At 37.9% G+C, this 14,740-nt stretch overlaps 1 protein-coding gene across 8 annotated transcripts in view; it reads right to left on the reverse strand.

Annotated features, from left to right (window-relative positions):
• IPCEF1 (interaction protein for cytohesin exchange factors 1) overlaps positions 1–14,740 on the reverse strand; it is a 180,932-nt gene that overhangs the window by 38,536 nt on the left and 127,656 nt on the right. For all 8 annotated transcript variants that reach the window (XM_025866361.2, XM_025866360.2, XM_025866364.2 and 5 more), the window contains 4 exons: positions 12,962–13,035; positions 11,381–11,452; positions 6,505–6,563; positions 5,102–5,190 (listed from right to left, as the gene is read on the reverse strand). In XM_025866361.2, coding sequence (XP_025722146.1) covers positions 5,102–5,190; positions 6,505–6,563; positions 11,381–11,452; positions 12,962–13,035 — 294 coding nt within the window. The remainder of the gene's footprint in view (positions 1–5,101; positions 5,191–6,504; positions 6,564–11,380; positions 11,453–12,961; positions 13,036–14,740) is intronic.

Below are 14,740 nucleotides of genomic sequence, written 5' to 3' on the forward strand. Positions count from 1 at the left end.
ATAAGGAGCCGACTCCTGATTTCGGCTCAGACTGTGATCTGAGGGTTGTGAGATGGAGCCCTGCATCAGGCTCCATGCTCAGCAGGGACTCTGCTTCTCTCCCTCTCCCTCTGCTCCTCCCCCCACTAGGGAACTCATTCTCCCTCCCTCTCTCTCTCTCTCTCAAAAAAATAAATCTTAAAAAAAAAGAAGAAGAGGAAGTCTTGAAATCAGTTAAATGTTCAAGCATAGAGCTTGCGACAATTCCTGCCGGGATGAATTTTCTTTCTACCTTTACCTAGCTTGTATTTGTAGTGACTGATAATTTTTCATACAATTATCTCACTTGTGAGCATTTCTGTTATATGGTACACGTATCGAAAGATCAAGTGACTTTAGTAAACAGCTGTGTGAGATTCGTCCTACCAAAATTAATTTGAATTTCTAAAACTGATTTTACCCCTTTCTGTATTTCATTTTTGACTTCCTCCTCTGCCACTGGCCAAGGGGCCATGGTCTACAGTGTTCATTTTTATTTACGGTTCCTTTGGTTGGCTTTAGATGATATTTTTCATCATTTAGCTATAAAAGGAATTGTATTTTTAAAAAGCATCAAAATATGAGGACGACCATGTTAAAATAATCTACAGGAGCTGTCTGAAGCTGCAGTTTGTAAGTACTTATCTTCTCAGTTTTTCTCCTATCTGATCCACTCACTGGGTGGTCTACCTTCCAACCAAGTTCAAAAATCTGCCCATTCCATTTTTCAATTATGTTCTGACCTGCATCACCACCATCTCCCACACTAGATTACTGCAACCCTCCCTTTGATTTCTTTGCTTCTACCCTACCCTCCTCCCACCTCCGAGGGTCTCTCCCACACAGTATCCTGAGCGGTCCTTTTAAGAGGGAAACTGATCACATCACTCCTCTGCTCAAAACTCCCAAAGGCTCCCTAAGTAACTCAAAATATCAAAGTCCTTGCGCGGCCCTGGGGCTCTACATGGTATGGTCAACCACTACCCTCCAAGCTCATTTCCTGCTATTCTCATCTTAACTCATCCTGCTTCAGCCACACTGACCTCCTTGCACTGCTACCTGTGCACCAAAGAGATCTTGTCTCTAACTGTTCCCTTTGCTTAGAAAACTCCTTCCCAAACATCCACCTGATTGTCTCTCACACCACCGTTCAAGAGTTTTGCTCAGACCTCTCACTCAGGCCTCTCCTGGCTACTCTGTTCACAGCCACAACCCCACCTCCAGCACCCCTATCTCCCCACATTCACCGTACTCTATTTCTACTACATAGCAGATAATTTACTTAGTATGTTGATTATTTATTATATTATAGAGACTATATTATAGTCTCTCTCAACTAAAACTGACTCCATGAAGAAATAAATTGTCTTTATTTACTCATGTGTCCCAAATATTTAGAACAGTGGCTCTCAACAAAATTTCTTAAATGAATGAACAAGCATATAAACATAGATCCAGGTACCAGACAATGCTTGTTCATAATTAAACTTAGAGAACAAACATGTGTAACCAATTTTTAATGATGGTTAAGCTCCTAAATCACTTTGTAACTTATTACTGAGTTGAAATGTGAATGAAGTCAGGTCCTTTTTTGTTCTTTTGTGGGTTTCATGGAATCATGGATTTCAAGGAATCATAGATACTGATTTCTACAGAGAAACTTCCCAAGTGAAATCTACACGGTCCCATCTCTTTTAAGCCTTTTTAGTTAAGCCTGTCAAAAGGCCCCCCATTTCTAATTTCTCTGTGAATCAATGGATGTCCTTTCCACTCTCCAACCTATGAAGTCTTCTCAAGAAGAAGCAACATAAACAGAAACCTCTTGTTCCTTCAGAGAAGACCCTGAAGTGTTCTTTATTCTCTCGTGGAAGGTGGTGCCACCCTCTAGAAGCAGAGGTCCAAACTGGTCTGCTGCTGAACTCTTACAGTTTGCAGCCATTAGAATGACTGGACATTGAATTACCTTTTTAATTCCAGATTCTAATTTTCGGGACATAATTTTCTAGAATAGCATTATTTTGTATTTTCGAGTCATCATTCCAAAATGAAGGTTCATTACCAAAAATTTTTTTTAAAGATTTTATTTATTTATTTGACAGAGAGAGACACAGTGAGAGAGGGAACACAAGCAGGAGCAGATGGAGAGGGAGAAGCGCCCCCCAAAATATTTTTTTAAAGCAAGAACTTAAGAGAAAAAAAATTTTCACCTAGGCTTATATAGCTCAATCATAGCTAGCCTATGCCAGATTGAGCCAAAACAATAAGTTGATTCATTCTCTGGATAAAAGTTACCATGAGTTCTTCAATTATCATCTGTTTCAATAAAAAGCTTAAATGTTATTTTAACCAAGTGTCTTGCATGTCTGTTTTTAAGAAACAAGAGGAAACAAAAACAAAATCTGCCTGGAAAATATGTGAGCTGGAGGAACATATTCTGTTTCTAAGGCAAATAAAATCTAACTGTTCAACATGTATGTATTTCCAATATATTTCTTCAGGAAAAAAAAGAAAGTTAGCCTTAGTGGCCTTCCAGAAAAACGCTCAACTTAGAACTTTAAAAAAATAACATTTGATTAATGACTGAGAAATTTTTAAAGAATCCTCCTACTTCAATGACCTAACTTACTGGTCTCATATGCATCCCTTTGTTGGTTTGTTTTGAAACAAGCATTCCATGAGCTTCTACTGTAACATCAGGAAACACTGGCATGGTATCATGCAATTGAGCCATGATCCCTCATCTAAAAAGACAATTTGGTTGCTGTTACTTTCAAGTAGAGTTCTAGATACCTGATGATGCTCTTAGTAATCTGTGATACTAGTTGCCCCTAGAAAACTAAAAATCACAGTATGTTAGAACTAAAATAAATCATCTAAGAGTCATGAGGGAGAGGAACAGTAGGAGGGAGAGAAAATTTCAGGAAGAGAAGGATGGAGAACTGACCAAATCATTGTGTGTCACAGGTTAAAATAGGAGAAACAGAAAAGAAGAAAAGACAGGGATAGACAGAGATGGAGACAGAGACAGAAACAGAAAGAGAGAGAGGGAAGAGAGACAGAGTCAAAGAGAGACAGAAACAGAGAAACTAAACAAAAATATATGCTTCTCTATTAAACTGATGGGGCGCCTCGGTGGCTCAGTTGGCTCAAGCGACTGCCTTCGGCTCAGGTCATGATCCTGGAGTCCCGGGATCGAGTCCCGCATCGGGCTCCCTACTCGGCGGGGAGTCTGCTTCTCCCTCTGACCCTCTTCCCTCTCGTGCTTTCTATCTCTAATTCTCCCTCTCTCTCTCTCTCAAATAAATAAATAAAATTTTTACAAAAAAAAAACCTATGCATGTCTATTTAGTCTTTTCTAAATTCAGAAACCGATTTTTAAAAGAGAAGAAAGACTACATTAAGGGCAAGTTATGAATATATTCAGATAGGATATATTGTAAGTCTAGTTCAAAAACCAGTCTAAATTTTACTATATTCAAAGTTTAATTTTATTTATACGTTGCTTAATTTAATAGACTAGTCCTACTGCATAGAGATTTTGATAAAAACACTCAGTCAACAGATACTTATATCTGGTCTTAGCTGCTAGCTAAGTAAACGAGAAAAGGGACCACAATTCTCCACTGACAAGTGACAATCGTAGAGGTCATCACTTAAATGCTATTTAATACCCTAAATCCAGAAACTGGCAAAACAGAAATAAAGGTGCAGACTTCATCACACAAATAGAAAATTCTGGCAGAGGAGGTTCAAAAGGTGAAGGAGCTGCTGTAACCTATCAGAACCTCTCATCACTTAGGTCTGTGGATGGACAAGTACTGTAGTGGGGGTGGGAAGAACACGTACAATAGAACGAGACACACCAGGTTCCCTTCCGAGGTGCCCCGTTCACTGCATGTGTAGCCAGCCCATTCTACCTCTGAACTTCAGTTTCCTAAATCATGAAATGAGGACAGCCATATCTACCCTCCCATGACCTAGCTATAGGAAACAAATTTTGAAATCAGAAACAAAGACACTAACCACAACAGAAGTAATGGATGAATCTGCCACACTGAAATCAAGAACAACTGTCTACAAAAAGAAATCACGAAATCGTCTAAAAAAGTAAAAGCCACGAAACAGAAAAGGAGATGTGCCTCACTTTTACCAGACAAAGAGCTAACGGACAGGCTAATAAAGAAACTTTATAAATACAAAATAATAATAGTAAGACAGCTAAAAATGCGCTAACGACTTAACAGACACTAGACAAAACAAAATCCAAATGGCCAATAAATACGAAGAGATGCTCATTAGTAATCATTGAAATGCAGGTTAAATAATACTAGGTTTCAGGGTTATTTGGGGGCAGGGGCAGTAAATGGTTATATATTTAAAGCACCTACATAAGTCCTGGCACATGGTAGGTAGAAGAACCATAAATGAGCTTTCCCGAAGACCCTTGCTTGAATCCTTCTAGGGGACATCACTATGACACCAACGAGCATCTAAATACAAAGCAACATGCCACAGTCTTAACATCCATTAATAACCTGAACTTACGCTGTATGCTTCCAAAGCTGAGAATTAAACTTGGACTTCTCTCTAGTGAATATACAGAAGAATTATTCCACGTACAGATTGAATGCACTAACCCCACTCCTGGCTTCCTGATACCTTTTGGACTCTAATTTTCTCTTCATCTACTGCTTTCATCCCCTTAGTGTTCATTCTGCATTGTTATAATGCCTGCGCCCAGGACAAGCACTTTCAATTCTTTCTGAAGACCAGTAGGGTATAAATAAACATTATAAAACAAATCTCTGCAAGCCCTGGCCTATCACCTAGAAGCCCTCTGCATTACCGTAAGTCTTGTCAGCACGATACATCTGTGGGTCACATACAAATACACCAAGTTTGTCATACCACGGGGTTGCTATGGAGAAGACTCAAAATCTGAGAACTGCACTTGCTCCTTGGCAAGTACCTTAATTTAGCCCGTTCTAAAAAATTTATTGGCCAAAGTAGATTCTATGCCACTGGAAGGAACGATGTCCCCGCACTTGATCATGACCAATAGACTACTGAGGTCAGTACGTACCAAAGGAGAGAAAGTCTCTGTAGAGTAAGGAGGGGGTGGTGTCTCCACAGCTATTTCGGGGTCCTCCTGTTCACTCTCACTGTAGCATTCTATACAAAAATGAAAATGCTTAATGTTTCAACACTGTCATCACTCATTCCATAATGCATGAGCAGAGGTTTTGCTCTGTCTGGCTATTGCAATTCCAATCCGATTCAGAAAGGACTCATCTACTGAGCTACCATTACATAAGAGTGGGAAAAAAATGAATAGCCATATTAGGGTTTCTGCCCTCATGAGTGTCTAACACATAGGAAGAGGACTAACCATAGCTCAGGGAAAATAAAATAATTCCTCAGAAGAGGTGTGAATCATATACTAAGGGATCATAAAATCAGTAGTGATTAACTTTGATCATAGGAGCCATGAGGAGCTGGAAATGGCAGGGTAAGTAAACCATCAACAGCGCGCACAGAGTAATGAGAGGACCAAGTCGAGGGTGCAGGCGGAGGCAACTATACGGAGTCCCCTAAGGGATGTGGTAAAAAAAAAAAAAAAAAAAAAAATGAAGCTGAAAGTTGCTTAAGGCCATATCACGGAAGGCCTTAAATACCAGGATAGGGAGAAGATTTTTATATAGTGATTTTTTTTCCTCACAATCTATAAATGCACTTCAGATACACAATGGGTATTGATGTTGCAGCAAAGAGGACCAAGGAGATGGTCAGGACACTGATTTCACTTTTCCATTTCTCAGTCTCAGCTTTTAGAATTTTTGCTATCAAAAGATGTAACTCCCTACCTTCCAGTTCCCAAGTTTTATATGGCCTGAGTACTTCAGAAATAGTATCAACTCTGTGACCCCGAACCTAAAGCCTTCTTCTTCTCAATATTCAGGAGTAATTGCATCTTTAAGAAGATTTTGACTCCTGTAGCTTTGAACCCAGAGAACTACAGGCTGAGCTAAAAATACGGCCTCTGTCCCAATTTGACATTCAGTTTCCGAGCACAAACTGAGAGTAATTAGCCTCAGCATACACCTGGTGGAAATATTAAAATATCAGAGAGGAAACAGTGGGATGAAAGTTATCTGTCTAGATCATGACGAGATCATGTCTCTGAGTAAGAATTCAGTGAGTGGGACAATAAAACATTTACACTGGCAGTGGTTTGAGAGCTCAGTGAAGCCTACAGTTGCTAGTGTGTGGGTGAAGTGTAAAAAGCTTTCTTAGCCAGCATGGGAAGCTCTATTACATGTTGGTGAGTCTGTGTGAATATGTCTGCTTCTACATATTTTCAGATAATTTTAAATGCCAAAGTATGTTTCATTAGACGAGACTATGCATAGAACTTGACATTGTATTTCCAACCTATCTCATCCTAATACTCTTGCTAAATTTTCAGAAATTTAAAATAGAACATACCTTCATCCTTCGTAGCAGAATCATGATGGATTACAGCTATCCCAAGCTTGTTTAACCACCTAAAATTCAAATAGAAAATAAATGTTTAGCTAAAGAGATTGGTCATCTCCTATCCACCCTCCCCCTAGACCCTGAAGTAAGGTCTTGTGCCAGACTTTATAATGCAATTGTCATAATTCTATAGTTTGTCTAAACTTTTCCAGAAACAGCGTGAGTTTGCGGTATTAAAACCTAAAACCACTTGTTTCACAATACTTTCCTTCCTTGGGATATTCTTTGTAAGACAAGAAACAAGGTGGTCCATTATCTAGCTTGCTAAGGTTGGCAATTATGTTAAATATTCTAAATATATGAACAAATATATTTTTGTAGTTGTGCATTTCAAATTTTTAGCAATTTTTAGCAAATTATTAGCAATCAAACCTCTATCATTGAATTTAGTAACCTGACCATTAACGTCCCATCTCTATAATTCTTAAAATGTAATTTTATTTCACAAAAACAATAAAGAGAAGATGATCCATTTTTAAGACAGGATTTTTATATTAATCAATAGAAGATCTCAGAGTTTGACAGGTATTCCTAAGCTGGGGAAATGTTTAATTCCTTGAAGAATTTTATGTCAGGTAAAAAATGACAGTGTCCTATCTTCTTATCAATTTACTATCTTATTGGCAATGATTTTCAACTAAACATCAATGATAAAAATACAACTAGACACACCTTATTAAGGAACTCAAACCTGGCTCATGACCTAAGGCCACTGGAGTTTCTTCTCAAGGGGTTAGTCAGGAACATATTTCATCACACAAATTCATAAAAGACACAAAAATGCACCTATTTCATATGTTCCTAGCTATATTACCTTTTATTTAAAGGGAAAATATTATTTTGGGGTGGTAATAATCTGATTTATTTCCCACTTCTTTCCAATTTTCTGTATCTTTAAAAAGTATTCCATATTATATGTTCACTTTTTTTTTTTTTGAGAAACCAGTACATTCAGTAGTGGCCTAAGTCAACCAATACCAATAAAATAAGAATGCTATGCACTTATTAACTCACTTATGCTCTCCATTTCTTCTAGTCCTGTATTGCCTCATGAACTATCCAGCACACTGCTCCCCTACCACATAATTATCGCATATTCCCAAGTCTTCAACTATCAACAAATTAGGAATCCTTACCCAACCCTCAACCTGCCAGGGTCTTGCCATATTTATTTTTTATTAACAGGAAATATATAAATTTCATTTTTAAAAACAAATAGGGCTTTCTACAAGAAGAAAGAGGAGCTTCAGCCTCATTTAAGAATCCCCTCAGGGGTGCCTGTGTGGCTCAGTCCGTTGAGCGTCCAACTTTTAATTTCAGCTCAGGTCATGATCTCAGGGGCTCCATGCTCAGCAGGGAGTCTGCTCCACTCTCTCTCTCTCTCCCCCCCTCCCGGCCCTCTGTGCCTCCCCCCACTTGCACACTCTCTCTAAATGAATAAATAAGTGGTTTTAGGTTTCAACACCACAGACTTATGCTGTTTCTGGAAATGTTTAGACCAACTATAGAATTATGACAATTGCATCATAAATAAATAATAAATAAAATCTTTTTTTTAAAAGGCATTTTAAGAAGCCCCTTTAGCATCATGACAAATATGAGCTCCTTAATAGCCACTTAAAACCAGACCAATACATGGGCCCAGATCCCACCATAGGAACAAGAAAGTGTTCATCAAGCCCCGATAGGATAATAAACAACCCAAAAACAAACAAACAGGAAATCACAAAAATATATATATAAATGGCTTATAAAAAAATAGAAAAAATTTATCAGCCTCCATAGTGTTTTGGGAAATGCATATACAAACACAGGAAAATATTCACCACTAGATTGGCAAAACCTAAAATACCACTGATTTCTAGAATTTAGGGGGAAACATTCTCATCCTTTGCTCAGCTGAACATCAAAATTGATACAGCCAATTTTAAACAGGCAATTTGATGATACTAGTCTAAATTTAAATATCCACCCCCAATTATAAATGTCTATTCTACAAACCACAAATAAATGTGGAAGAATGTTAATTCAGTAAGATTTGCAATGGCAAAAAGAAAAAAACACTGATACGATATAATCATCCATTAACAGGAAAATGGATAAAGGATACCACTAATTTCATCAGTACAATCAATGTTATTATGAAGCTAATAATAAGACTGGGATAGGAAGCCTTCCGATGGCCTGGGAAAATCCTAACATACTGTTAAGTGAAAAAAGCAAGTATGGAACAATATGATTGGCCTGATTCAATGTACTTTTAAAACTATGTATTTGTATACGTGCATGAATCGATATGCAATGAAAACCATCAAAAAGGATGTATGTCAGTTATACTGTTAAAAGTAGTTAATCTTTGGACGCCTGGGTGGCTCAGTCAGTTAAATGTCTGCCTTCTGCTCAGGTCATGATCCCGAGGTCCTGGGATCGAGCCCCATGTCTGGCTCCCTGCCCAGTGGGGGCGTCTGCTCCACCCTCTCCCTCTGCCCCTTCCCCTGCTTGTGTTCTCTCTCTCTCTCTCTTTCTCAAATAAATAAACAAAATCTTTAAAAAAAAGTAGTTAATCCTAAAGAGAGAAGTTGAATTGGAGGGTAAAGTTGGGGGGATGGAAAGGTTTTCACTTTTACCTACTTCTGTATTACAGGATTTTTTACAAGAGTATGTTTTGTGTGTCATTAAACTAAAAGAAACATTTTAATGTACAGTTTTAAAAACTGATCAAAGCACAGTGAATTTAACGGTTCACTTTTAAAATACCAAAATAAACTGTTCTTAGTTTATACCTGATTTCCTAACTGTATACTGACCCTCCCACCCAAAAAAACATCTAAAAGTGAAATAGACAAATTTTTTAACATATCAAGATAAAAACTATTTTTGAACTGAGAATGCTTGAAACAAGAAAAGTCATCTCTAAGTTCCTGTCCAGAACACGGAAATACAGAAATATAGCAAAACGAAAGAGTATTGACAATAAAGAAGTCATTCCTCCCAGCTCTTACCTAAAACTCATATCCTTTTAATTGCCACCATTAGTTACTTGTTGAAAACGTGATTGTTTAGAATCTTGTTTGACTATTTCCTTCCTGGAATCCACTAGCTTAGAGTACCTCTTTTGCTAAGAACTTTTAAAAAAAAAACATTAAGGCAGTAGAAAAATTTCTATTTGTGGCTAAATAGATGGATGCACAAAAAGACTTATATTTACATAAAAGAAGATGACAGATGTTTCTCGGGAGTTTGTTGTATATTAACTTGATGTGTTGGAGGAGCACAAGTGTTAAGAAATTGATATACAAAACAAGAAGGTTCTTCCCACAAACACTGTCCGAGAAAGGCAGCTACCAACCAGTCTTTGTTTAGAAAGCAACTCTTCCATTACCCTTAATTACTTACCCCTCTACTTGTAAATTGAGGGTCCCTGCAGAACACACAGCGTTTCTATTAAACGTAATTACCTTTCCCTTCATGGTCCCTGAGAGAAATGTCACTATCCAAAAATGCAGTTTCCCAAGGAAGTGAACTTCTAAAACAGGACGCATCTCTCCACACGCCAGTCCCTCCTTCCCAGATTCTCTGCATCTCATAAAGAAATACCCAGACACATTATTTACTGGCTTAAATTGGCCACCTCAGTAAGAAAAGCGAGATCTTCAGGTGCCACTCAGAACAAATCTTTAAATGTCATCTGCATCATCTTGTGGGAGAAGAGAGAAGTTAACTTGGATGCCCAAAGAGATTCCACTTTGGTGTTTATTAACACCACCAGATTAATCGGCGGCTCAGCTCCAGCCTGACCCTCACTATGGAGGGGCTCCAAGTACTGCTGGGTAAAACATTAAGCCTTTCACACACCACCGACATACCAACGGCTTGCTAATCAATAGGATTTAGTTACCAACACAAATAAAAAGAGAAATAAAAGAGTTTTGTGAAGGCTTTTATCTTCTTTGGGGGCATCTGCTCTTCTTTTTCTCAGGCGCTTGAGAAAGCCAAGGGGATAAAGGTAAAATCAGAAAGAGGGTAGTAGAAACAACTCCTCTCTTCATTTAGGTAAATAAGTCTTTTATTTCTTTTGCCCAGGTCTGCCACAGTGGGGCACCTAGTAGGCATTCCACTGACACATTTTTATTAGTTATGTGAAGGTAATGAGGAGCACTGAGAAATCTGGGAATAGGGCTTAAGTTAAATAGAAGGCCCTCTGATGCCTCAAGCGCCTCAAATATATATATAGCCTCATTCAATTAAGAGCCATTGTGATCACACTATAATCTAAACCAGCAGGGTATGGAGTGGGACAGGTAGTGTTCTATGCATTTATTCCACTTATTTAAACAGGAAAAAAGAACAGGAAATGGAGTTAGGGATATAAAATTTTATGTGAGATGTACTCTGAGGAAGGACGTTTTGCAAAATTTTCAGGATAGAACATGGATTAATGATAAACACAGGGATCATCATGATAATTACACAGCACATAAGAAATCCTATAGATATTTTTCATGTAGAATTCTAAAAGCTGTGAGAATGGTCATAGTACTTTCAGGCCTTTCTCCCTGTGATGCTGATTCTCGCTGTAACATTTTCTTATAATGACTTCTATCCTTTCCTTTCTCAACTTAGTGGTTCCCTCAGAAGAATCTTATTACTTCTTCCTAAAATAGCCATTTTGATATATGTAATTCTCCAAAATGCTTCCAAATAGTGAAGAAGAAAGCAAGAATGCTTTAACAAGAATTGATATGAACATATGCTTAAAATTCAAACACCTGACCAAAGTAATCTATTCCCAAAAAGATTAGATTTAGCAATTTTCTCTACTTACACACTCATTTCCTGTGCATTCTCAGCTGCAAAATAAAAGATCTTGATCTGTGGATGGCTGATCTTAAAAGCACTTGAAGGGGGAAAAACACAGACACATTAAAAATTAGAAATTAGTGTTGTCAGTGGGTTTGAAAGTAAATCAAATATAAGTGTGGTAAATTCATCTGCTTTCTTTGTAAATCTACAAAAAATAATTTAGTTACATTAAATACCCATTGCCTAATCTCGACTTCATGGAGAGAGCAGAGAATTAATTTATCATGTTGAGACATCCAGAAAAGCACTGAGTCTTGGCTAGTCGATAGTTTCTATTTAAAACATATGGGCATATTCTTGTATTTTCATTTGCTCACTGCTTTGCTAGAAAGAGACAATAAATTAAAGTTTATGGTCTTAGAGGTGTCCCTTACATGCTCAGAACAATAAAGAAAAATATTTATTCAAATTCAAATACATACAAGAGTGTTATGTGTAGGAAAATAATCAAGTATAGAACTTCCACAGTGTGACAACACATCAAAAATTATATCCAAGCCTCCCCCTATGAGTAGAGGAAAAATATATTTATTGTCAGTTTAAAAGAAAAGTAGAAAACACTGAAAATTAGCAAACACTGAAATGTTTCCCCTTTATCATTAGACCGGAAGTCCTGCAGTACCGGCCAGCATTTTGGTAAATAACCAGTTTGGTCAAAACCACGAAAATCAACACAAGCTTACGTATCACTGGATACGTGCAGCAACACTAGAGCGGCAGAGACTTAAAACCAATACCATTTATTCATTTTCTTAGAAAAATCTAGTCAACTGCCACTATTGGTAACATAGGTCAGTAGGGAAATAAATGTCTTTCTGATAAAATGGAAAAAGATGTCAGAGGTAGAAGAACAACAACAAGAAAAAGGTGAAGAGGGCACATTTGCCAAATGTGGCTGGATGCTATCATGGCAAGAGCAGGAGAAAGGGAACACGGCTGGATGATGTAGCGAGGCTCTCCTGCAAGTTCTAGGCAAGCTCAGACTCTCTGGGCTCCTCCCTTCTCAGTAAAATGGGGACCATACGCTGATGACTTTTTTTGGTTCCTGTCTGTTCTCAAATCTTCTGGACTTAAATTATATCAGGGTATAATCCCAAAGTCCAAGATTTCTCAGAGAATTCTATTTCAAGGATAATAATGTTATAAACTAAGAAAAAGAAACTGGTTTTGCTATCCTATCTGCAGCTCTGGGGAGTCCTATTGAACTAGTCATTCTCTTCACCAAGAAAATATCTTGACATCTAATCTCCTAGCCACTCGTGGATGGGAGCTTGTTTTTCATTCCATCTCAGACACGGTTGTCAAAAATATGCCATGCCAAGGCTCCATGGGGTTTTAAAATCCATCTGTTCCACAAAATGAAATTCCAGAAAACAAGAGGTTAAAAGCTTACGCTGTTGTTTAGGATGCCAACCCATAAAGTTCAAAATTCTCAGACATTTGGGTGTTACCTTCACTAACTTCCAAGTTACCATATCACTCGAGAAACTAAAATTATGAAGGAATGTTATTCTGGCTCAGGGTTTTGTGGAAAACAACTTACTGCTTTTTCTTGCATTCAGATGCTCTCTCCACAGTGAAATCGGGCAGGTTGACAAATCCATCAGCCTTCTCTGCCTGAGAAAAATACATACAATAGATATGAGAATAAATGAGTCAACTTAGCAGTAAGTTTATAGAGATCATATATACATTGAACAGAGATCATACAATGAAATGAAAGAGAATCAAAAGATACCTCCCTGAATCAGCATTTGACTTAACTAGATACATATTTTATGAGAGACATTAATATTCTCCTGGTAAGTCATCCAGAATCTTTCCATGAGAAGTAACGTGACACAGCTTAGGGATGGCCAACTCTTTCCCTTATCCCCAACCAGAGCGCAACGCCTAGTTCCTTCAGAAAAATTAAAATGAAACATTCAAACCTATGCCTGTCCCATCTTCCTTCTCCTATATGAGTTAATCTATCCACACTCTGCATTTGAGATACTTTTTTCTTATAAGGCTCAAAACTCAATTCTAAAGGGAACTTCCTTCTTTAAAAGTGATGTATATATGTTTTTTTTTCATTCAACTCATCTATTTCTTGATGAACTGTTTACTCATCATTTCACCAATCTATCTCAAAAAGAATGTGAAGTACTTAAAAGAACATAGATGGTATAAATCAACTTTTTCTACAATGCACAATGCTTCCTGTGGACTCTTATCAGCATTTATAAAAGTATAGTTTTGAAAAACTGTTAGGCTCTGGCAAGTCTACTCCTAGATATATACCCAGAAGAAGCAAAAGCAGGTACTCAAATAAATATATGACTGTGCATGTCCACAGAAATATTACTCACAATAGCCAAAAGGTAGAAACAGTCTCATCAACAGTGGAATAGATAAACAAATTGTAGCACATCCATACAATGGAATATTCAGCCATAAAACCAAATGAAGTGCTGATACATGCTACAGTGTGGATAAACCTCAATAGCATTAAGCAAAGTGAAAGAAGCCAGACACAAAACATCACACATTATACGACTCCATTTATGTGAACTATCCAGAATAGATAAATCCACAGAGACAAAACACAGATGAGTAGCTGCCAGGGGTTGGAGAAAGTGGGGACTAGGGAGAAACTGTTTAATGGGTATGGGTTTTCCTTTTGGTGGGTTGAAAATGTTTGGAACTAGACAGAGGTGGTGGCTGTACGACATTGTGAGTGTACCAAATGCCACTAGATTGCTCACTTTAAAATGAATAATCTTGGGGTGCCCGGTGGCTCAGTCAGTTGAGCATCCAACTCTTGATTTTGGCTCAGGTCATGATCTCAGGGTTGTGAGATCAAGCCCCGCGTCAGGCTCCACGCCCAGCACGCCCCTGCTTAAGATTCTCTCTCTCCCTCTCCCTCCGCCCCTCCTTCCACTCCTTCTTAAAAAAAAAAAAAGAAAAGAAAAGAAAAAAAAGGTGGATAATCTTGTGCGAATTTTGCCTCAATTAAAAAAACATAACCTATGTTAGGCTAAAGTATTTTTGGTATAAATTTACATAATTGTGTTAGAAAGAAAACAACTTATACTCACCATTTGCTTCTATTTCCTCCCCTCATTCATTTCTATGCCCACTGTTCCACAGAAGCTGTAGCTACATGAACCCCAATGAGTTTCACGTTGCTAAGTCCCATCTACCTTTTTTGGTCCTCACTCAACTGAACTCTAGTTACTGATACTAAAGCTCAAGGCCTCCCTCTAGAAATACCTCATTTCTTGCTTTTTTGACATACTCCTGCTGCTCCCTTTCTCCTCCAACTATTCCTTGCTTGTTT

The sequence above is a fragment of the Callorhinus ursinus genome, unplaced genomic scaffold (assembly GCF_003265705.2).
Source record: "Callorhinus ursinus isolate GAN/ISIS: 27379988/994484 unplaced genomic scaffold, GSC_fseal_2.0 scaffold6, whole genome shotgun sequence".
Taxonomy (NCBI): Eukaryota; Metazoa; Chordata; class Mammalia; order Carnivora; family Otariidae; genus Callorhinus; species Callorhinus ursinus.